A 23704-nucleotide genomic window follows, 5' to 3' on the forward strand; every position below is an offset into this window, starting at 1 on the left:
TGAATGGGGCTGGCAAGATTGTGCTGGTGGTTCCCGTTACATGCCCGATGTTGATGCCACAGAGGTTGGTGTAGCCCATAGGGCAAACCTCAGCTTCACTGGGCCTAGGAAGGATTCTCATGGCAGAAAGGAGACAGGCTGGGAGGGCTGCATGAGCCCAGAAAGGTTTTTATTGAAGGCTTCCCAACTGTTTTCATGGGTTTCCCTCTGTATTTTATGTTCCTGTATCTCTCTTGCCCAGTCTCCACTTGAATCCCTGTTTGTGTAGCTCTGCCATGGAGCTCCACAGCAACTCTCCCATCCATGTGAAGAATCACCCCTCGATTCCTGAACTTCACACATTTCAATTCCTGCCATTTCTGGGTCTGTTGAAGATGGGTCTCAGCTCAGACCCTGTAGGACTGACTGGTGATTTCCCTCTGCTCAGGGTACCTTTTGCTTACTACTCTTTGCCACCATCTCTTAGGTGTTTAAAAAGACAAGAAGCTTCCCTTGTACCCCCTGGCTGCTTGCTTTCCTTTAAATACTTTTGGCAAGGGACCTAATGGAAAGCCTTTGGAAACCACATCAGATGACATGAACAGACTGCACTGACCCACATGTGATTTGGCCACTCGGAAGGGCTCCAAGGGGTTGTGGAAAGGGACTCCTCTGTCCACTAACACACCTTCTCCCTTGTACAAGGCTGGCATCACACTGGCCATGCAGGAGCATGGACACCTCCCATGGGCACAGGTACTCATGAGAGGCCCCTGAAGGAGAAGTTTCCCAGACACCAGCCAGGATGCTGATGCCAATGGGCCGAGGATGTGCCAGTAGCTGTAGGGACCAAGTCCTGCATGGATAAATGAAAAGAGCCTTCTTCAACAGTATCAAAGGGCTCAATGAAAGGACCTTTCTGACCACAGTGTCCCCCTGTGCTCCGTGTACATGGCAGGGACCTGTGCAACAGCCCTTCCTCCCCTGCCTCCCCTTCCTCTAGGCTCCCTCTGCCCATCCCATGCACGCTGTTAAAGCTTCCCCATCCCATCCCACCACCCTCCTGTCTCTGTATTTGTGTGTGCTTTTCCAATGATCATCCCCATGATCATTCCCCTGTGGTCTCCAGGCAGGAGAGGATAAGTTGGTGTTAGAGTTTATTACTTAGATGAGACTTCAATAAAGAGAAGGTAAGTAAGTGAATATTAGCATGAAGAGCTTATGCATGCATTTGCCTGCATCTAGCAGCGCTCTCATTTGCAGTACTTGTTCCACCTCAATCACATTTTAGCTAAAACCTTAAGGGAGTGGATATTCCCAGAGCCAAGGAGGAAATGTGAAATGCCCATCACAGAGCACACAGCACTGCTCTCACTGACTCCAGACCCTGGGGAGCACAGCTCCACTTTCTCCATGCTACTTCATATCCCTTTGCTTGCTCCTCTTTGGAAAGACCTGGACAACCGGTCTGTCTTCCATCCTTCTGCTGTGGAAGGAGATGTGATTGCCTCCTTTAGCTCTTTTTGCAGTAATCACCTCTTAGGAGAAAAGAGCAATTTCACAACATCCCATCCCTTTTGATCCTCTATTGGACTTCCCGTATACCTACACCACCTCAGGGCACCAAAGGATGTTGCTCATGAGTGCCTCTGAGCATAATGGTGCATTTTTTCATAAGGTTCATAAGCATCTGCAAAACTATTTCTAACACTTGCATTGGCAAAAACCAGGTAGTTTTCTCTCCAGCTTCCTATTAAATGCCATTTCAGCATTCTCAATTTCAAGGATGCCACTCTGTGATTTTGTAGTATTAAGCCGAGACCCGAGTCTGACATTTCAACTTCTCCATCTTCCTTTGCACAGGTCTAAAACTATTTCCCAGAAGACTTCTGGACTGGGGATATCTTGGGTTACATCCTTTTCTTTTAGAAGTCTTTAGAAATCAAAGCAATTAAATTGCGCATCTTTTAATGTCATTCTCTCTGTCAGTATGTGATGCCTGGCAGGTTTTCATCAGAGGTTACCTACTGGGCAGATTTACTCTCTATCATTGCAGTTTCTGCCTAGCCATAAACTAATAAAGGACTAAAAGAAAACTAGTTTCCAGAATACAAAACCCACCTTCTGCCAGTCAATGTCTCATGGCTGTGAAGTCTTCTGAATTAGATTTACATGCATAACATGACATTCTGGTGAGGATTCCACACATTCTTTGCTATATATCTAAGGGGTTTTTTTTCTTTCTGTATTTTTTATAACACAGATTAACAATTTATATTCTTGGTTGTTGCATTTTTCCACTTTCTGGGAAATTAGGAGTTCCTTGTGATTTATATGTTTTTATTCACATTTGCATTCTCTTCACCAGGTTCCTTTTCGTCTCTGCAAGGTCCTGCTTATGATGGGCATTCACTTTTTCAAGACTTGACACATTTCCAGTCCCAAAGGAGATACTTCTATTGAGTTTGCTTTTCCTAAAGTTTCCTTTAACTCTAATATTAGCACACAGCCACCAATGGATAGTTTCAGCAGTCTAGTCCAAGGTTTACCTGTTTCATCTAAGGTTCACCTGCCTACGCTCAGCTCTCTTATCATAGACTGGGCTCATATTAGCTGTTGAACCAAACATCCGAAATTTCCTGCCCAATTCTGCAGTTCTAAATCTATTTTAAATGCTTCAAAAGTGCCTCTTCTCTTTAATTTGTTCCCATGGATACCATTCAGAAGTTTCATTCATTTTAGGAGTGCAATTTCAAATCTTCAGTGCAATCTACCAGTTGACTTCTGCTTCTTAATTTAGCTGGAGGCTCTAAAACCTGATTTCAGACATTGCAATGGCAACAGAAACACGGCTGCCTTCTGCTCCTCACTCCTCTCTGCAGCCCCCTTGTCTCCCCAAAGACATTAAATACTTCCTTGAAGCTTTTCTGGGGTTCTGCTGCATTCCTGGGGTCCCAGCAGAGGATGATGCTTGGTTGATCTGTGCCATCGTCTTACCCTCCTCCTTTCCTCTCTGTCTCATCCCTGCTGCTGGTTCCAGGTAGCATCAGAATGCATCACACGCATGAATCTTTCATTTAGGAATAGGTGAGTTCAGAAATGCTGGAGGAAAGAGCTGAAGGGGAGAGGGAGCTGCTGGTTCATCCATTAGCTCCCTCCGGGCAGGACCCTCAACAAGCTGAACAGGTTGAGTGAGGACTCTGGCTCTCCAGTGTCACGTTTCAGCACAAGCCATCCAGGGCCAGGTACCCTCACAAACATAAAGGGATGTAAAAGCCTTATCTTGATTTAACTTTGCACACAGAAACCTCACCACGATGACCCTCATGGAGTGGGGACCGCAGTGGGTTGCAGCCAACGCCTGTGTGAATGGTGGCTGGAGACCAGTAAAACTGGTAAAGATGCTGGTCCACACTGGGAAGGGTGTGAGAGAGCACTGAGGTCCCTGAAGAACATCCCTGTACCACATGGATGAGGGATTGAGCATCCTGAGCTGCAAGGCACTGGGCAGCACCTGCATCTCAGCCCCTGTTGCTCTCACCCTTCTTCCCAAAGGACCAAGCCTGCTCCTCACTGGACCACGGAGCATTTGGGGTGACAGAAAAAGGCAAGGCAGGACAGGGGGAGGCTGTTCTCTGTGACAGCCTGCAATCACATATATCCATGGGGTTCCTTGCTGTTCACACACCCTTCACAGAGGTTAGAAAAACCTGCTATTGGGAACAGTTCCTCCATCCCCGCTGAGCTTGGGAACATTAAATAGGTGATAATAAGCGGTCCCCGAGCAGGAGGGCCTGCTCTCCTTTGGAAAGTGCTACTCGAGACAATTTATCATTCAGACAAAGAGGGGGAAAAGGGTTAAACGCTGCCCAGCCTCCGCAGCCAGAGGTGGCTTTGGTTATCTGCAGCATGGCTGCAGGGCTACATGGTGCCTGTACATGTTTGGGGATCAAGAGTTAAGTGTTTAAATGATAAGTGATATCTTAAAAACATAAGTTTAGCAATGAATCTTTGCCGACAACACCATACTATTAGTTAATAGGCAGAATTAACTCACTGGCCTGGGGCCAAGCCCGTCACAGCCAGAGCCAGAACAGCTGAAGCTGCTTTTCACTTGGGTTTTGCTTTACGGGATTTGCTGCTGCAGGGAGACTCCAATTTCTGTGAAAATATGCTCGTGTTTTCCTCCTCCTGGAAGCTCCAGGCTCCTTGGAGCCCGAGGGATTCAGCCAGGAGCTGAAAAGCTTTCTTTTTGCATGCAGAGATTGAGCAAGGGTGCTGGTCTCCTGCAGGGCATCTCTCCACGGCTCCAGACCTGCTGCCTGCCTGCTCTCCATGGGTCTTTACAGGCAGATTTACTGCTCCAGGTGCCACCATGGGACTCAATCCCCATCCCTCCCACCCAACATTAACTGCCCTCTCCCTTGATGAGGGGATTGAGCTTAAGCAAGTGGCTCTGGAAGGAGCTTTCCTAGATCCCAATTACAAGAAGCTTCTCCTACATCCTTCTAGTAGTTGGGGCTCCTTGGGTGATGCTCCCTCTTGTCCCTGATGCCAGGATGCTGCATTGAGCCTGGAGTCTGTGCATGGCAGCTCTACACCACCCGTTGCACAGATGCTGCTTCACTCATGCTGCTTCCCTTTGTGCCTGCCATGACTCCTGATTGTTGCCCGCTGCACCTCTTTAACCTTGCAGAGGGCGAGAGGAAGCCACCTCCTGCAGATGTGATGAGCCAAAGGCTTCATGTGCAAATGAAACCTGTTCTTCCTGCACCAGGAACTGAAAATGCTACAGTGAATGCGTCACCATCAAACCCATTTTAATGTCCTTTAGATGTCATCTCTCTTGGCTCTGTCTGCCTGGGAACCATCTTTTGATGTAAACTAACATGTTGGTGCAACAGAAGTGGTGGCTGTCCCATTTCTGGAACCCCAGTCCTGCTGCTTTTCCTTTATGTGGGGAAAGCAGCACTTTTTTGCAGCAGGGTTTGAGAGTTCGATGATGGCAATGCCCCAGGGTCAGATGTAGGCAGCAGCTACCAGTAAAACCAATAGACCTTGCCTCCCAAGGTGGGACCCACTGCCCGGTGGTGGTCAGGTCTATGCAACAGTGCTGCGGTCGCTTGTCATCAGATGGCAGCAAGGAGGGCATCATGTCTCCTGTCTGGGTGAGGACAGCAATGAGGATGGACTCCTCTGTGGTCCATGACCATTTTACATGGAGGCCACCAACTCTGGTGCAGAGGGAGAGGAAGGTGCAGACCTGGACACTGGAGGAAGCCCAGTATCACTCATCATGGAGTCATGCTTTGTGGCACTCGCTGGTTTGCCACTGTCATAGGAAGCCCTTCTTGGGAGCAGAGTGAAGGCATGAGGGGGTAACAGAGCTCATAGCTCATGGGTTACTCTGAAGAGCATCGTCACCGGACAAACTTTACCCCAAGGAGTATGTAAGAGCTCCAAAGTCACTGCAGCAGTCAATCTGCATAGTCCAAGCTCCCATCTCTAGCAGCAACAGCCTAAGGGGATGCTCAAAGGAGAGGGAAGGTTCCCACTGTGTCTAGCAATGCAGCCCTGGAAAGCTGCAAGAAAATCCTGAGGGTCTGGGTGGACAGTGGCAAACAGACATGGCTGCTGCTTCCTCTTGGACTCCGGGAAAACTGTGCGGATCCTCTGGGATGTACCTGTTCAGGGCACTTGCGGGACACAACAACAGACTGGGGATCTGGAAAGGCTGAAATGATGGTTTGAGAAGGTTGGGGATTGAGAGTGCTTTCTAACATCTGATGGGACATACTGAGTGCTCCAGAGCAGTGGGGACAGAGGGGACTATAATGGAGCCTGATACTTGGGCTTCTTGTCCTACAGAGAAACACATCTGGAGGCAGTAGCAGCAAGACCACTGCTTGTCCCTCATCCTTCTGCTTCCTTCTGTGATGAATTGAGCTCTCTCCATGCAAGAGTGAACCCTAATGAGGCGCTAAAGAAGAAAGGAGGTGGGGCACAGGATTCTCTGGAGGCTGCTGCATTGAATGGGTGGCCAACCTGTATGACCAGTACCATCTGCTGCGGTAGGAGCTTCCAAAGGTGCTCAGAGCCTGCAGCTGGCCACAGTGAGTTGGGGAAGCCCACTTGGCTCATGCACATGGCCAATACCATCGGGAGCTTTGATCGCCTCCAAAGACTTGTGAGGTGCACAAGGGTCAGATCTGGAGTGTGACGAAGAGGTGGAGCTGGGTCAGCTTGCACCTTCAGGGAGGGTAATGATTGACTTCATGTGGTGTGAATGGGGCTTATGAGCAGCTCACAATGGCCTCACACAGAGGGAATATGAGTGAACTTGTGCTCCTGCCCCACCTGGGTTGACTCTGGGTCTTCTCTGGGCACCCTGTGCCAGCGCCTCAGCACCCTCACAGGGAAGAGCTTGTGCCTAAGAGTTCCCCTCGGGCAGGTTCAAGCCATTCCCCTTGGCCTGTCCCTACAGGCCCTTGTCTCAAGCCTCTCTTCAGGTTTCCTGCAGCCCCTTTAGGCACTGGAGCTTCTCTAAGCTGTAGCCTTCTCCAGGCTGAACAACCCCAAAAGTCTCCTGCTGGATATGTCCCCTTCCCTCCCTGTAGCCAGCTCCCACACCAGCACTCACACCAGGCACACAAGTACGCACGCAGCACACACCAGCTCATACCAAGCACACACCAGCAATCACAGCAGCGCACACCAGCTCATACAATCTCATACTAAGCTCACACCAAGCACACACCATCTCACCCTCCTCCACCTCCCTCTCTCCCCAGCCCCAGTGATGCTCAGCCGGGGTCCGCTGGCTCTGGGCCGGCAGAGGGGGGGGTGCACCCCTCGGGGACCCCGTAACCAACCCCCCCTCCGGTGCCTGCGGCGCTCGGCCCGCCCCGGCGGGGCAGCTTTGGACTGAACCCGCGGCTTTCAGCGGGTGATCGACAGCTCCGGGAGAAACCATCTTGGCGCGGGGGGAGCCGCCGCCCGCCCTCCGCCAGCCGCCCCCCGCCGCTCTGCAGCCGCTCTCCTCCGCCCCCCCCCGCCTCCAGCGCCGCCGCCGCCGCCGCCCAGCCGGCCGCCGCCCCCGCCGGCCCAGCGGCTCCCCGGGGCGGGGCGGGCGGCGCGGGGAGCTCCCCCGCGCGGCGGCGGCGGTGGCTCGGCCCGGCCGGCGGTGCGCTCCGTGCCCGCGGCCGTGCCCGCGCCGGCGGCGGCCCCAGCCCCAGCGAGGGGCTCGGCTCGGCTCCGCCGCTTCCCCCCCCTCCATGGAGCGCCGGCCGCGCCGCCTCTGATGCCCGGCCCGGCGCGCACCATGGGGCCGCTGTGGCTCTGCTGCCTGCCCCTCGCCCTCCTGCCGCTGCTCGCTGCCGTGGAAGGTAAGGGAAAAAGGGGGGGGGGGGGGTGAGGCAGGGGCCGCCCTGGGGCCGGGCGAGCCCCACTTCGTGTTTTTAACCCCTATTTCGGGGGAAGGGGCAACACTTTGTGTGTGCCCCCCCCCCCCCCCCCCCCCCCCACCGCACCCCTCCAGCGCTGGAGGGAGGTGAAGTTTGGGAAGTGCCGGCGGTGCCGCCGCCGGAGCCCGGTGCCGAGCCAGGGGCCCCCTTGTGTGTCGCTGCCCCCCCTCGGTCTCGTAGCCCCTCTCCCCCCCAGCTCGGGCATCCCCCGCCGGTGCTCTCTGAGGGATGCCCGGGCTCCGCCGCTCCGTGCCCGCTGCGGGTGGAAGGGAGCTTCGGGCGCAGCTCAGCAAGGCCGTGCCGGCATCCCCGAGCTCCCGGCCGGCTCCCTGCTGGCGGCGTGGCTCTCTCGGCTCCCCGCCGCCTTCCCCCGGTGCTCAGACAAAGCAACGGCAGGTGGGGAGCTCCACTGGGGAGGGTCCTGGGTGGGAGCCCGGTCGTGGGGTCCAAGAAAGGGAAGGGGGGGGATTCATCCTCCCGTTCCCAAGCCCACCCCGGCCGAGCCTGCAGCGCTGGGGAGCATCGTGTCCGGCCAGAACCCGGCTCATCCCGGTCCGCGGGTGGCTGCGTGCTGCGGGAGGTCCCTGTGGTCCCCCGGTTCGTTGGCCCGGGGCGTGGAGGCGCCGGACGGTGGGAGCCGCACGGACGGTGTTTGTCTGGAACATGGATGAGGCACCATTTATTAAGTTGGAGTTTTGGGAGATGACTCATAGGTTGGCCAGCTATACATCGTGATATTTACAATATGGGAGCTTGGCATAAATAGGACTATTTACGTTGCAGCGGAGAGCGCTAGCCAGCTATGCTATTCAAATGAGCCTGGTATGGTTTTAATTATGGGGGGGAAGGGTTGGGGTGGTGAGCGTGTTTGTGGGAGCATACATGTCCACGTGGGCCTCATCAGCTGGTGTAGCTGACACTGACAATGGGGTTTGTGCCTGGCCAGCGGGTTGTGCAGAGCCACTGGTGCTGGCTACAGCAGGAGATGGAGCTGGCACCTTGTACAGGGACAGGGTGACACCATCACCCCACCCTGTGCATCCTGCACTGCCAGGCATAGCTGTGGGTTGGGGACCTGCTCCTGGCACATTGGCCTGCTTGCTTGGAGAAGTGGGTGACTTTCCCACTATCGTGGCAGTAGGAGCGGGTATGGGATGTAAGAGCACCTGGGCTCCTCCCAAGAGATGAGGAATATACATCTGGGGATGAGGGGCCAGACAGCACTGGTGGGGGCTTTCATCCACCTGAGATGATGACCAGAAGATGTGCTTCTCCATGGATGGGGATGCTCCCAGGGAGATGGTCAATGGGGACCCAGCCCTGTGCTTCCAGTGATTGCTGCCGTCTGGGGCTGAATGTGTTGATACAGGCTCAGTGGGGTCCCCCCTTTGCCCCTGCTGTTGCCTCCTGTTGTATGGTATGTGTGTCATGGGGTTGCAGTGGTCACTTTCAGTGCTGGTGTAAGCAACCACCTACCATGTCCCAGCCTTTCCCTACTTGAAAAGGCTTCTGGAGAGCTGATATGGTAAAAGCATGTGGGATGCAGCTCCCTAGGAGCACCACTGCTCCTTCCTCCCCTTTGGGAGTTACCTCCATGGGATGCTTGAGTGCAGTGGCTGCCTGCATCTCCAGATGCCCTGGGCCCCGTTGGTGTAGGCAGGCTTACCCGGTAGCTGCTGGCCAAGGAGATGAGGGCTGGACCCCACCACATCACCCTGGCCACAGGCACTTCATGGTGGTGATGCTCTCCATGCTGCCATCACCAGCTCCGGCAGATTCCTAAGGCCAAAATGGGGGCAAAAAGGGGAAAAAACGCATCCTAGTTATTTGCCTGGGAATCCTGCCTCTTGAGTCCTGTTTTCAGGTCTGCTATGGAGCTTTTCTCTAATGCTGGTAATTTCACTTGTCTCCTCTGTGCCTCAGTTTTCCTAATTACAAGGCGTAAAATAACACCGGCATCTTTCCCAAGGGAGCCGCAAGGTTTTGTTAATGAACATGACAAAGTGCTTTGGGATCCGTGGTTGAAAGTGCAGCCTTTCGTCGGTGCGCCTGTGTGTGGGGTGTTTATTTATCTACATGCTTTATATTTCTCTGTATGCTATATATTCACTTGCATTTAACAAACCTTAATTAGAAACAAAGCCGATAGGGAAGGAAATATAAACAGGAGTGTGCATGGAAATTGGAAGTTGATTACTCACTGGCCAGTAGAATGCGTGGCTTGGGCTCGGGAGGGAAGGCTGTTTGGTTAAACCCGGCGCTGTTAAAAGGGAATGTGAAAAGAACGTAAACCATAAATCAATATGGAAAACGGGGAGGTGGATGACAATGTACATAAAGCAGAGGTGAAGGACTGCCTACAGTTGTTCAGGCAGTTGCAAGGTAACGTGTCTGCAGTTGAGAAAGTTCAGGCTTTTGAAGGGAAAAGTTCTTTTTTTAGCGTGTTTTGAGAAACAAAAAAACCCCAAACTAAAACCAGAACATCAAGAACAAAGGAGCCCGGGCAGGGTCTGGAGCCCACACTGGTTGATAATGGTGCCACTATCACTCACAGCTCCTCTTTGTGTTCCTGCTGGTGTATGCTGCACGTGTATCTGGAGTCCTGATGCTTCCAAGGTGTTTTCGGGGTGAGCTGGTGAGGGCACTGAAGGTGTTTTAAACCCAGCAGCCCGGCTGGAACTCATGTGCGAGGCAGGAACAAGCCCCCAGAGGTGCTCCTCACCCTGCTGGAGTCAACTTTCCATCAGCCCTGTGGGGCTGGCAGGCTTCCCGAGGGCTGGAGGAGAGCCAGAACATGGCAACGGAGGGACGAGGTGGCCCTAATATCTGTGAGGGTGCAGGTGCCCTGGGAGGCGGCAGTGGGCTCTGATGGGTGAGGAAGCATCACCTGGTGGGAATTGCACTGGGAAGCAGCATCATGGACAAGTGCTGATCGTCCTTCTGTGCCAGGCAGTTGTGATCCTGAGCTCGGCCATGGGCCTGGAGACGGGTGCTGGGGCAGGACAGTATCCTTGCCTGGATCAGGTATCTCTGGGGCATGCTGTGGCTGAGGTGCTGAGCATGAATACGTGTGCCCCATCCTCTGAGCAAGCTGGAGACAGGACCTTTGTGTTTCTGTGTGGTTAATAATGTGTTATGATGTGCACATATCCATTTATTATACTGCATACATGTCAGTACTATACAGTGTACTGTATTTTATGTATTCTGTAATGTATTTTAGTGTTAAAACTTGGTTACTTCTATTGTACACATGGGCAGGACTTGCTGCTGAGCACCTCCATAGCCTTCTCCAGGCCCAGGGCTGGAGCGACCCCAGGGATTGACTTGTGCCTTGTTGGGTCCAGGTTCATGGTCTCAGTGGAGAAAGACTTGAGCCATACTTTTGGGGTTGCAGGTCACACCAGGGCAGCAACAGGGAGAACTCATTTTAGAGACCAGATGAACTGGTGCCTGATTTGAACATCTGTGGGGCTGCCCTTGTAACCTCTGCTTCTCTGCTTTTCCCATGCTGAAGCTGTAGCTGCTTCCATATCCCTGCTGTATTTCCAGCTTCTCTGGGTGATCAAAGCAGGAGGGAGATGCCAAGGGGACAGGGCTGTAGGGAACCATGACTTGGAGGTGGTGTGACCACTGATGTTCTCCGGAGAGGGATCAGGGGGTGCCTTGAGGATGCTTCCAAGGGGCTTGGAGGCTGTTCCCCAAGGGTGGGAGCAGCGGTCCCCTTTGCAGGCGGGCTAAGGATCTGCTTGCACTAGTCCTTTGTGTACACATACCTGAGCTGGCTGTAAAGAGGGGTGGGCACCAGCGGGGCTGCGAAACCTGCTTGAGGAGCTGAGTAAATACTGAATGCTGTGATAGCTCCCAAGGCCTGAATGCCTTTGTGTGTATTGAACTGGAGCTGTGTTAGTCTGAGCCGACCACTCCGGCCCCAACACTCCTCACAGATGGACCCTGCTGAGATGGGTCCTTGTGTGTGGGTCTGCCTGGGAGTGGGTATGGGGGTCCTGTTCCATAGGAAGAGCTTTATTTTACCAGTAAAGACCCATCCTGATTTGCAATCCCTCCCAAACCTGGCTTCTGGTTTGCAGAGACGTCAGAATGAAGCGTGGCTGCCTGTTGCATCGTGTCGGGATGGGGGTAGCAGGGAGATCCTCAGAGGCAAAAGTTCAGCGTTAGATAAGGGGGTAACCACGGGGCCTCCTGTGATAAGGTGCTGACGTGCAGGAGGGAGGGAGAGGCAGTGCCTGGGAGGGTTAGGAGCAGGCTCTGCCCTGGCTGGTACCCAGGGATGCAGGCAGTACAGGGAGTGAGTATCGCTGGGGATGCTGGAGGTGGGCAGGTACCCCTTGAGGGCCAGGAGGAAAGAGAGGTGCCCCACATGTGTGTGCAGGGATGTATCAATACCGACTTCATACCGGTATCAGGTGTTTTAGGGATGTGTTGAATGAATGGATAGCACTTTGTGCCAGCGTGCAAGCACTGGGATGGCTGTGCAGGGTGTGCTGGCTCTGCAAGCAAAGCAGGATGGAGGTGAGTAACACAGAACTTCCCTGTGTGCTGGGCTGCACCCCCAGAGCGTGAGCAGCAGCTCAGGGAGGGGATCCTGCCCCTCTGCTGGGCTCTGGGGAGACCCCCCCTGCAGCCCTGATCCAGCTCTGGGGCAGCAGCACAAGAGGGACCTGGAGCTGTTGGAGCGAGGCCAGAGGAGGCCATGGAGATGCTGCGAGGGCTGGAGCAGCTCTGCTCTGGAGCCAGGCTGAGAGAGCTGGGCTGGGGCAGCCTGGACAAGAGAAGGCTCCTGAAGGGGAGACCTGAGAGCAGCTCCAGTGCCTAAAGGGGCTGCAGGAAAGCTGGAGAGGGGCTTGGGACAAGGGCCTGTAGGGACAGGCTAAGGGGAATGGCTTGAACCTGCCCAAGAGAGGGGAGACTGAGATGAGCTCTTAGGCAGAAGCTGTTCCCTGTGAGGGTGCTGAGGCGCTGGCACAGGGTGCCCAGAGAAGCTGTGGCTGCCCCATCCCTGGCAGTGTTCAAGGCCAGGTTGGACACAGGGGCTTGGAGCAGCTGCTGCAGTGGAAGGGGTCCCTGCCCATGGCAGGGGTTGGAGCTGGATGAGCTTTAAGGACCCTTCCAACCCAAATGAGGCTGGGATTCCAATGAAGGAGTGCTGTGCTGTCTGCCCTCTCTGAATTTCCATGCTCGGGGATGAAGGGGGCAGCATTTGGTCCCTGCTACCCCGCTATGAATTGTGGCACTGATTGCTAGATGTTAAGGGAGATAAAAGGGGCTGGTGAGCTCCAGAAGTTGGTGGAGTTTTACCAGTCGGTCTAATAAATTGGGTTTTTAGCTCAGAGGCTGACCAGTACATCCATAAAATGACCAGCACTTTTCTGTATGGCAGCATCATACTTCAAAATGACTGCAAAAATACTACATGGCACCGCTTGCAAGTAAGGCAAAATGAAGGAGGTCGCTGAAGGGAGAAGCTGAAATAGTGACGTGCTTGCACGTGATGCAGGAAATGATATTAAAACTCAGAATAAATGGATGTGGCCGTTTAATGTGTGAGGTTTGGTTGGGGTTTTTGTACGTAAATCTTGGTTAAATGGCAAATGGAAGGAGGTAAAAATGCATTCTTCAGGTATTGGAAGCGGCATCTAAAAGGGGAAAATGGAAGAGAAAAATCAGAGCCTGTGGTGTAGTGAATGTAACCCCAGCTCTGTCAGGCTGAGAGGTGTTCGGAAAACAAGTTGGGAGAAGAAATTAATCATCCCCCCCATATTCCATCTCAACACATGGGAACTGGGAGGGTAAACCCAACCAGAATGGAGCAGATGGGGAGATGGGAACTACATCCCTGCACCCCCCCAAATGGCCATGGCCAAGGGCATTCCTGACAAGTTTTCCTTCCCAGGGCAGGGCTGAGAGATGGCCCTGAAGTGGTGGCAGAAGTGAAAATAAACTGGTCCAATGAATATTGGGATGAGCATCCTTTAAGAAGAGCTCCTTGGGTGATCCCGGAGACTCCAGACCAATAAGTTTAGAGGAAGGGCTCTCATGGATTAAAATCTGCTTAAAGAGGGGGAAACAAAAGAGTCAGTTTTCCCACTGGACGGGGGTCAGCGTGAGGTTTGTGCTGTGTGATGTACTCATAAATGCATTGGGAAGGGGTGGGAGCTGGGAGGCAAGAAAGTTTGCAGATGATATGGAATGTTTCAGGATGGTAAAAACAGCAGTTGTCTGTAAAATACTGGGAAAGGATCTCATGACACTGGATAACCAGGCTATAAAGTGGCAGATTAAATGTAGTCAGTGATGAATGGAAAGGGATTCACAGGAAAAAAATTACCCTAAACCCATGCATGCACAGTGGCAGTCTTTAAATTACTTATTAGCATTTTAAGAAAGAGATCTTAAAGTCATTGTGGATGGCTCTTTGAAAGCATCAACTCAGAACTGGGAAAGGCTGGGAAAGGAGGGCCAAGAGACTTGTGCAGGAGAGGTACAGGGGTGGGGGGCTTCAGGGAAGATGCAGATTGTGGGGGACATGGAGGTGTGAGGAAGAGGGTGATGGAGGGATGACTGTTCATCCTCTTATCTTACTTTTACTTGCTTTTCAGTTCTGAAGTATGAGGTTTAAAACAAGGAGCAATGGAGGGTGGAGGCAGGAGTGTCTTGGGCAGGGTGAAGCCTACCCCTGTCTATCCCAGGCACCGGGTGCATCAAGAAGCCCTCAATGCTGTGCTGCAGAAAGCAAGGTGCTTTCTGTGCTTCCTTCCTGAGCATCCTCCTCGTGTGCTGCTAGTGGTGGGAAGGAAACCAGGAATCCCTTTGGCTCAGCCTCCTGTCACAGATGTGTCATTGGAGGGCTGTGCCAAAGGGAAAGGTGCCTTCTCCAGGTTCCAGTGCTGCATGGGGGCTTGATGGGGGGCCCTGTTCCCCCCGCAACTCCCAGCTTGGCTTGCCACACCATCCACAGCTTCTGAGGCAAAGTGCCGTGGGGGTCTGCATCCCTTCACATGCTCACAGCCATGGCTGCGATGATGGAAGCTCCGGGTGTGGGAATGCCTTCCAGCCTTCCGCAGGCTCCTGGTTTTAGCAGGGTGGCTGGGCAAGGGTCCCTGGAAGGTGCCCATTGGCGCTCCCCTTTGCCCTTTATGCGTTTGGGAGGGTGAGAGCATCAGGGAGAGGGGCTCAGCACCGGGTTTAGGGGTGGCGAGGGCGGCCGAGCGTGTGAACGTCCCCGTGGCGGAGGGGATGCCTCTCGCGCCGGCTTGTGCTCAAAGGGCCAGACAAAGGGAACAATGGGCTTCGAGGACGGGCTCCTGGGCAGCCTGTGCTGGCTGCTGAGCCCCGGCCATGGGAGAGGAGGGGGAGGTGGTCGGGGGCTGCCTGCAAAGGGCTCAGCTCCCCTCTGCTCCCACCTGGGCTTAAGGGACATGGGGCTCGGAGCGGACAAAGTGTGTTGAGGTGATGGCTGTGGCATGCTGGGCAGGCTGTAGCTGCCTTCTCTGGGGGGTGTGTGCCCAGTAACAGGCTGAAATCAGTGCTGCTCCATGGGAAGTGTCACCCCAGCTCCCCAAAGTGTGTGGGGCCCTGCCGGAGCCTGGTGAGCTCTGGTTGCACATCCTCAGCATGGCTTGTAGGGATCATTGTTGCAGGGTTGGTGCTGTGAAAAAGAGGGGTGAGGAGACCCAGGGAGGGTTGAACAGAGGCTGGACCCACTGGACCCTGTATCCAGACCCGCTGTGAGCCTGAACAACTTCAGCAGAAGGATACAGGGGAGAGAAGGCATCTCCATCCTCTGCAGCCCTGGTGCATAGGGGCTGTGGGAGGCTGTGGATGAGGAGCATCACATGCAGTGTGGCACTGCAGGTTCTTCCTATCCCAGAGTCTCTTAGGGCAAAGGAGGGCTGATTAGGGCACTCTGACAAGGAGTTCTTGGATGATTTTTGGTCTTCAGAAGAAGTCCTGCTTTTCTGAGCCAGGAGGCCACTCATTCATGCAGGGTGGCCACTGGACCCAAGTGCTTTGGCTTGGATTGCTCACTGGGACTAGAGGGTCGGGATGCATCCGAGGACAACCTTGGCAGGGATAGGCTGTTAAGATGCATCCAGGTGTGTGGTTGCTTTCACAGAATGACCTAAACAGAGGGCTTGGTTCTAGGACATACCCAGGACCATACCTTTAACCTATATCTACCACCTCTTCTGAGGATGTGTCTGAATAAGCTCTTTGTGCTCTTGAGTAAGAGATAGGGATGCTCTGGACTGACAAATCCATGCGCAGCTGGTTTAAGGCAAGTTATGGTGGAAAGTGCTTGGGGCTGGGCTTGCTGAATGAGTTGGGTGCAGCTGCAACGAGGTTGAAGAAGCCCCAGGCCCTTATGGAGCCAGGCAGTGCATGCTTGGGTGCGCGTTGGGCTGCAGCACGTGAGGGGTCACGTCCCGATGTGCAGACGTCACAGTCGTGTTTCATGGTTTGCTTTGCTTCCAAATCCTGTTTCCAGGCTCCACAACTGCAGCTCAGAAACCTTCACTGTGAGTCCCACGTCGTAAATCTGGGCCTTTGGTTTCTCTTAAGCCGGTCTGGTGTCAGGGGACAAAGTGAGCAGGAGAAAGGGATGAACTGGGGGCAGCAGGGATGAAGTAAAGTGAGGGTATGGGTGTTTTGCCTGCAGAGAGTCATGGAATCATAGAACAGTTTGGGTTGGAAAGGACCTTAAGATCGTCCAGTTCCAACCCCCCTGCCATGGGCAGGGACACCTCACACTAAACCATGGCACCCAAGGCTCTGTCCAACCTGGCCTTGAACACTGCCAGGGATGGAGCATTCACAACCTCCCTGGGCAACCCATTCCAGTGCCTCAGCACCCTCACAGTAAAGAATTTCTTCCTTATATCCAATCTAAACCTCCCCTGTTTAAGTCTGAACCTGTTACCCCTTGTCCTGTCTCTACAGTCCCTAATGAAGAGTCCCTCCCAGCATCCCTAGAAGGGGTTGGCCAGGCTGCATGGAGTTAATTGCAGTGTGCCAGCTTTCTGGAAAGCATTTCCTGTGGATCTCATGCAGGATTCCCACCACTTCCCATTTGCTTGTGGAGTGCCCTTGCACGTGAGGAGCGCTGGGTTGGTGTGAGCATCCTCAGCCTTTGTGCGTGCAAGCTGCACACCAAGAGCACCTGTGTGTTAAATGTGAGTGAGGATGTGGCTGCTTCTCTGCTCTGGTGCAGGAATGGGCACAGCTCTGGGAGGGAGAGAAGCTGGTGATGTTGTGAAGATGCTGCAAGGGCTGGAGCAGCTCTGCTCTGGAGCCAGGCTGAGAGAGCTGGGCTGGGGCAGCCTGGACAAGAGAAGGCTCCTGAAGGGGAGACCTGAGAGCAGCTCCAGTGCCTGAAGGGGCTGCAGGAAAGCTGGAGAGGGGCTTGGGACAAGGGCCTGTAGGGACAGGCCAAGGGGAATGGCTTGAACCTGCCCAAGAGAGGGGAGACTGAGCTGAGCTCTTAGGCAGAAGCTGTTCCCTGTGAGGGTGCTGAGGCGCTGGCACAGGGTGCCCAGAGAAGCTGTGGCTGCCCCATCCCTGGCAGTGTTCAAGGCCAGGTTGGACACAGGGGCTTGGAGCAGCTGCTCCAGTGGAAGGGGTCCCTGCCTGTGGCAGGGGTTGGAGCTGGAGGAGCTTTAAGGTCTCTTCCAACACAAACCATTCCATGTTTTTGTGATTCTATGGTAAGATTGTTTTCTTTCCCTAGGGAGCAGAGAGTGGCTGCTGGTACCTGCTGTGGGGAATGGCTGGTGTCAGTATTGCCTGATGTTGGAGTGTTGGGTAGTGGGGTTCAGATCTCTGCCCCTCTGATCTTGCTCCTGCCTGGCATGGGGTGCCTGTGATGCTGTGGCAGCAAAGGGGTGGATGGAGGCAGTCAGAGCAGAGCAGCCCCACCAGGGACAGGTTAGACAAATGCATTCCCTGGGCAGAGCCTGGAGCTGTCCTGTCCCTGGCAAAACTGGGAGGAAGGAGGGGACTATCCCACCTTTTCCATGCCTTGCAGAGGGGAGGGATAATCCCCATGTAACAAGGACCCTCCTGTGCCTCTTCTGCCCTTGCCATGTGTTAGCACTGCTCTGGAGGCTCAAAAAGGATAAAACCAGAAGTGTGGATGATGCTGCGTGGAGCTCCTTTGACAGCAGGCACAGCAGGGCAGAGGAAGGGGTGCTGAGCACCTCCAGGACTTATCCCCATTCATCTGCTCTACCTTTGGGCAACCTCAGAGACAGTCCTTGGGCAGATGCAGAGCAGTGGGGAGCAGGGCAGGCACAGGGAAGGTGCTAATTAGGATGTTGGCAGCATTAGTAGGGGTCGGTGTGTGGCTGGTAGGAGGTGTTGAGCAGCAGTACAGGGTCTGCCCTGTGTCTGAGGGGTTCATCCTGGCTCAGGTGGGTGATGGAGCTGACCTGGGGTAGGTGGGTGCTGCTGGGAGCCCACCCTGGGTGATGGTGGGTGATGTGGCTTTGTCATGGGGGGCAGATCCTCTCTTGAGCATCGTCTGGTGATGGAGAGATGCCTGCTTGTGTGGCTGTGCTGCAGAGCCTGCGCCTCGTATACCTGGGTTTCTGCTCCTTTTGACTCTTCACCTTCCTTTTTCCAAGGCTGTAGGCAAAATGGAGTGCAGAGAAGCTGCTAATGATGGGGTCTGATGTTAGAGTTTGTGCCTTCAGATTGAATAGCTGCCATGGTTCTGCTGTGACAGGCACCTGTTCTGCCTCGAGAGCGACAGCTTTGGATGCACACAGATCCCCTGGAAAGGCTGCATTTACTGGCAGCTGCTCCCATTTGTCGTCTGGTCTCTGTTCCTGGCTTGGGATAAACCTTGCACCGCTCCAGGAGGTGGCTGATGCTCCCCCTTGGGTTGAGCTATGGCTGGGAGGGTCTCCTGGCATCCACTGGTCTATGGTGAGTCATGGGGCAGGCAGGAGGTACCAACATGTGCAAGTAAGGCTTTGCAGGGGAGAGCATCCAGGCTGGTACCTCTAGGACAGAGTAAGTGGCTGTCCCCATCCTGATGGGACATGGGGGACAAGTGGGTATGTCCCAGAAGCTGAGCAGACCAATTCCTTCCTGGTGTTCACTTTTACCCCTTGGCATTGCTGCAGGAGCTCATCCTTGCTTATCAGTGGGGCTGGGGTGAAGTGCAGCTTCTCCATGCTGGGTCTCACAGCACTGCTCTGCTGTTCCCATCCTCTCCCATATGTCTCTGTGTAGGAAAAGGTGGGACTGTGGGGAGGTGGGGGCTTGAATTCAGGACTGGCAAGCGAGGGATGTGGAGGGCCATTGCCAGGGACTGTGGTAGGTTTGGGAGCGGCACGTTTGAGGACCGGCAGGAGGGAGCGATGGAGTCCATGTGTCCCAATGGCACAGCAGGGGCTGCCCCTGTGGCTTTGTGCCGGGGAATGTGTGGCAGGTCCCCCTCAAGGGCAAGTGCTTCCCTGTAATTTGGGATGCCAAATACGTCTCAAGCTCCCTTGTGGGTGCTGAGCCCTTGAGAAGCTGACCTAGTGTTTCAGTGCGTGTTTGGGAGGTCCTTGGTGTGTGGGCTACGGAGGGAAAAGGGGAAAAGATGGGATCAGTGAGGTCAGCCTTGGGTGTGCCGTCCACCAGCCTTGAAGTGCTCTGTGGCCAGAGGGGTGGAGAAGGGCTTGGCCTGTGGGTCTCCCAAGGTGCTCATTGAGCCATGGTGGCATTCCCACCCACCTTGTTCCAATCAGGGTGCCCATCACCCTGGGCATGGTGCATTGGGGACTACGATGGGCTCAGGTGATGGCATCCTTAAAGCACTGTGGGATATCCTTCCCTTCAGCGATGGGAATGTGCTGTACATTTGCACAGGGCTAAAATAAAACTGCTGGCAAAGTCCCATCCCACATAAAGAGCCCGGCTGTGCAGAGGGACACATCCCTCTCCTTGGCTGCTGTGGCTGGGGATGCTTTGTGCAGGGTTTCTGCAGTGGTGGTGTTTGATGCAGAAGAAGGGTTTGAAATCAGTGGTAGGCTCTTGGGCTTGATATGCTCCAGAGCTTCAACTCTGAAAGGCCACCTCATGTGGTCCGTGTTGGGAGCCCACGTGGAATGGGTGTGTGGTGGCTATGGAGGGGATGATGTGTCACACCAGGACGTATCATGACAGTGACAAGGCAAAGTGATGGATGAGTCAACCAAGCCAACAGAAAAAACCAAACCCAAGCCTTGGTTCCGTTCCAGTTCTATAACAATAAGATGAAACAAACATGCTCAAAATGCCAGGAGAAATCCCATCCACCTGCAGTGCTGATGGAGACCCCATTGATGCCTTGCAGCAGAGGTGTTCCTGCCACAGATCCCTCACTCTTTCCCCTTTCCAGCTAACCTGAGGGTCTGGAAGTGGGGGCTTTGCTCTGGGTTTGGTGTGAGCCTGTGGGCTCTTCCAATTTCTCTCCTTCCGAATCAAATCAGAGCATCCTGGGGGTGCTTTATCTCAGGAGGAACAGTGGCTCCTGGGTCAGCATCTGTTTGAGCCAGGGGAAGGTGTTTGGATATCGTTTGCCCAGAGGCTGGCTCCTGGGAGTGGGGGGACCTTGTCCTTGCTGGGGACCATGGTCTCTGCTCCAGTCTGGTGTGGAGAGCAGGGACAAACCACTTGGATCATCTCAGTTTAGTGCAGCTGGCTCAAAATCCAGTGTTTAACTGCTCAGCACATGTTGCTGTGGGGTTTACCCAGTGTCTTAGGAGGGTGGTTGAGGCTCTGTGTTGACCCTGGGACTGCTTCTAGGAGAGAAGGACATTGAAGCCCATTGCTAACATCACATTTGCACAAGAGCAGTTGCCTCTCCTGCATCCAGCTTCTGGGTGGTTATCCCTTTCCCTCCTCCGGACTGCATCAGGGATAAATACTCAATGGAGATCAGCACTGAGTTGCTTTTATTTGGGTCTCTTAAGGCAGCAAAGCCTGTTGGAGGTGCAAGCGGGGATGGCCTGTGGTGAGGCTCACTGGCCTTTAATGCTTAGCATAGTTTTGCTGCCTGCATTTGCAGGGCTCTGGCAGGGATGAGACTTGCTGGTCTCCATGGTTTTATGTGCCATGGGACTGTGCCAACAGTTTAATCACAGCTGAACCCTCATAGAGCAGCATAAAAAATGTTGTAGTTGGGATTAGGTTACCCATCCTTCCTATAAAAGACTCTATAAACAGTCCATCAGGCCCAGGCATTCCTCTGTTGGCTGTGAGGTCCTTTGCTCTTAATGGGTCTGGCATTTGCTTTGACTAAGTCTTTTCTTTGGATGGGGGGGAAGGCCCTGTTTTAGAGGAGCCCCCAGAGAATGGCTTTTCTGCTTACACTGGTGGGGGGACCCAGTGTCTGGCTTGGCAGAGGCGGTGTTGGATGTCAGAGGATCTGGCTTGGGAGGCAGGGGGTAAGAGGCAGCGTGACAAGCCCCGAAAGCACTGACAACAGCAGCTGCTCCTTCCCAATTGCTGTTCCTGGATGGATTTGCCACTTGCTGGGGCACTGGAGAGGTTTCCTGAACCTCGGGACAGGCAAGGACCTGGGACTCCTGCAGCTCCCAGTACCCTCAGCCCGGTCTGCAGCTCCCAGTACCCTCAGCCCTGTCTTGTCTGTGCTGTAGTGCAAGCAGGTTCCTAAAACCTGTTGAAAATCCTATAGGCCTGCCATCGAGTGGTCTCTTTCTACCTATGGAAGAGCTCCTGGTTTGATCCCAACTGTGGGACTTTCTTGGGGTACTCCAAGTTGTTGCTCACCCTTTGGGGAGTCGCGTGGCAGGGGATGGATGGATGGATGGATGGATGGATGTGGGTGGCAATGAGCGTGTTCCTTGTGATGAGCTGGTGCATCCTTGAGGCAGGTCTGCACACACCTCCATTGTGTTTTGGGGCAGCTCCTCTATGGAACATCGTAGGTGCCCCTGCATGGGCCAATCATCCGTCTCCTGCTCTGGAGGAGAAGGAAGTGCAAAGCTGGCATTTGTTTGCACACCCAGACTTAGCCCTAATCCTGCTGGCTCCCAATGGGCAGGAATGTCAGTCTCATTGATGACCCTTGAGGCAGCCCTGTTGCTTCATACACAGTGAGTGTCTGCTGGGTGGGAGCAGCATCTGAGCTGCAGTGCCAGGGCACCCACCCCAGCAGTGCCACCGTGTCACTGGGACCAGCTGGACTTTTGCCTGGCTGGTGCTTACATCTGCTGAGCCACATCAGTTTGATGGGAGTTTCCTGAGGGAGACCAGGCTTTCCAGTGCTTTTCCCAACAGACTTTAACTTATTGTAAGGACTGTGCCCCTCCCACCCCCCCCAATATGAATATGATTTGGTCAATTTAATCACCAGCACAAAAGGGGGGTTTCTAATGTAAGCTGTTAACAAGACCCCCTCCCTTAGCATCCTGCAGAGGGCAATTTGGTCCACCTGCCTGGAGTGGCTGTTTTAGATCATCCCCTTGTCCTCAGAGGCCCTTTTCTCTCTGCTGCTACTATCTGTAGAAAATTAACAACTGCATCCAAGTGGGAGCATTATTTTTACATATGGTGAATGCCAAGGGAGGTGAATCCCATATCTTTCACTGGAGGATGCTCTGTGAACCTGGAAGAGCATTAGATGGCATCGGTTTCCTTCATCCCTCTCCATCACGCTGACTGTAAGGCAGAAATGAAACTGGGGCTGGTTCCTGCAGAGCCTATTGAGATCCAGTGCTGGGAACTGTTACTTGGAACCCACCAGCTCATCAGCTCTTAATCCCTTTGTCATGTTTCGGGCGACAGGGAGTTGCACGTCCCAGCAGCCACTGAGCTGTGGCTGGCAGGGCTGGCTCTGCTCCCTGTGCTGCCGTCACGCCTCCTGCTTCCAGTAGGCAGAAAGCCTCCTGCCTTGTACACGGTTACCCTCACCAATCAAACTTGTAATCTCAGTGAAGAATGAAATCAGATTTGTTTGACAAGACCTGTTTCCTGTCGAAGTATGTTGACTGGTGCTAATTATACTCCTGTTCTTTAATTCTTTATGATTTGAATTACATCAGCGTTTTCATTATACTCCCAGAAGTGATTTCAGGCTGAGCAAGACCTTGAATGCCTACTGTTGCATCACTCTATCATCCTAGTGCATCTACTGAACGTGATCCTCCTGCGCTGAGGTGCTTCCGCATTAGTGTCTGCAAAGACTTCCCAGCTTTCTTCTTCTCCCAGACATCCCCTCATGGCCTCTTGCCTGCTAATTCCTGAAGTCTGTTGAGTCTGTCACTGTGAAATGTGTTTGATTTTCTTAGTTCTCCCTTTCCCCATTGTCATAAGTTTAACCCCATCTGGCTCCTGAGCCCCACACAGCAGCTCACCCACTCCCCTCAATGAGATGGGGGAGAGAATTGGAAGAGAAAAACTGGGAAAACTCATGGGTTGAGTTAAAGCAAAGCAAAATAAGGAATTAATCCACTGGTTCCCATTGCAGGAGGGTGTTCAGCCATCCCCAGGAAAGCAGGCTCCATCATGTGTAATGGTGACTTGGGAAAACAAGTGCCATCGCTCCCAGTATTCCCCCCCCCCCCCTTCTTTCTTCTTCCCATAACTTTATGCTGAGCATGACATCCTATGGTCTGGAATCCCCCTTGGGTCAGTTGGGGTTATCTGTCCTGGTTGTGTCTCCTCCAGACTTCTTGTGCATCCCTGCTCATCGGTAACAGAAACATCCCTCTGTCGTCAACACACATCATGGGGCTGGAAAGAACTGCATAGGTTTGCTCCACTGCCCAGGTGTTCATGCAGACATTGGCCAGTATTGGAGCTGTGAAGCCTTCTTGTGGTTTTCTCCCAATTGATGTTAACTGCTAGCCCCAGAATTTGATTTTTCAACCTATTGTGGAGGTGTCATATGGGAATTTCTTGTATTCATGGTTCCTTGGGCTTGTTTATGGAAGTGTCATAACTGAAAACCCCATAAATGAAGATAAATGATGGCAGTGGCTTTTCTCACCTCAATGAGGCCATTGTGTGTATAGAAAAGAGAGGAGCTGTTTGGTCACCGTGTGGTCCTGATGCATCTGTTCCAGCCGTGGACAAAGTCTTGCTCTTTGCTGGATGCTTGTGTGATTTTTAAGAGAGTTACAGCCAGACGGTCCCTGGGTCATTAGTTATGTATGAGCTAAGGAATCCTGTGTTAGGAGTGGGAGGAAGCAGCTCCGTCCTCCTGGGGGCTATGGAAATAACATCCTACTTTTCTAATACAGACA

General features: G+C 53.5%; 1 protein-coding gene across 2 annotated transcripts in view; it reads left to right on the forward strand.

The window, feature by feature from the left end:
* Window positions 1-7201: 7201 nt before the first annotated feature.
* The window catches only part of EPHB2 (EPH receptor B2), a 103165-nt gene continuing 86662 nt past the window's right edge, over window positions 7202-23704 (forward strand). For both annotated transcript variants that reach the window (XM_034068196.1, XM_034068197.1), the window contains exon 1: window positions 7202-7364. In XM_034068196.1, coding sequence (XP_033924087.1) covers window positions 7280-7364 — 85 coding nt within the window. In that variant the 5' untranslated portion in view covers window positions 7202-7279. The remainder of the gene's footprint in view (window positions 7365-23704) is intronic.

The sequence above is a fragment of the Melopsittacus undulatus genome, chromosome 12 (assembly GCF_012275295.1).
Source record: "Melopsittacus undulatus isolate bMelUnd1 chromosome 12, bMelUnd1.mat.Z, whole genome shotgun sequence".
NCBI lineage: Eukaryota > Metazoa > Chordata > Aves > Psittaciformes > Psittaculidae > Melopsittacus > Melopsittacus undulatus.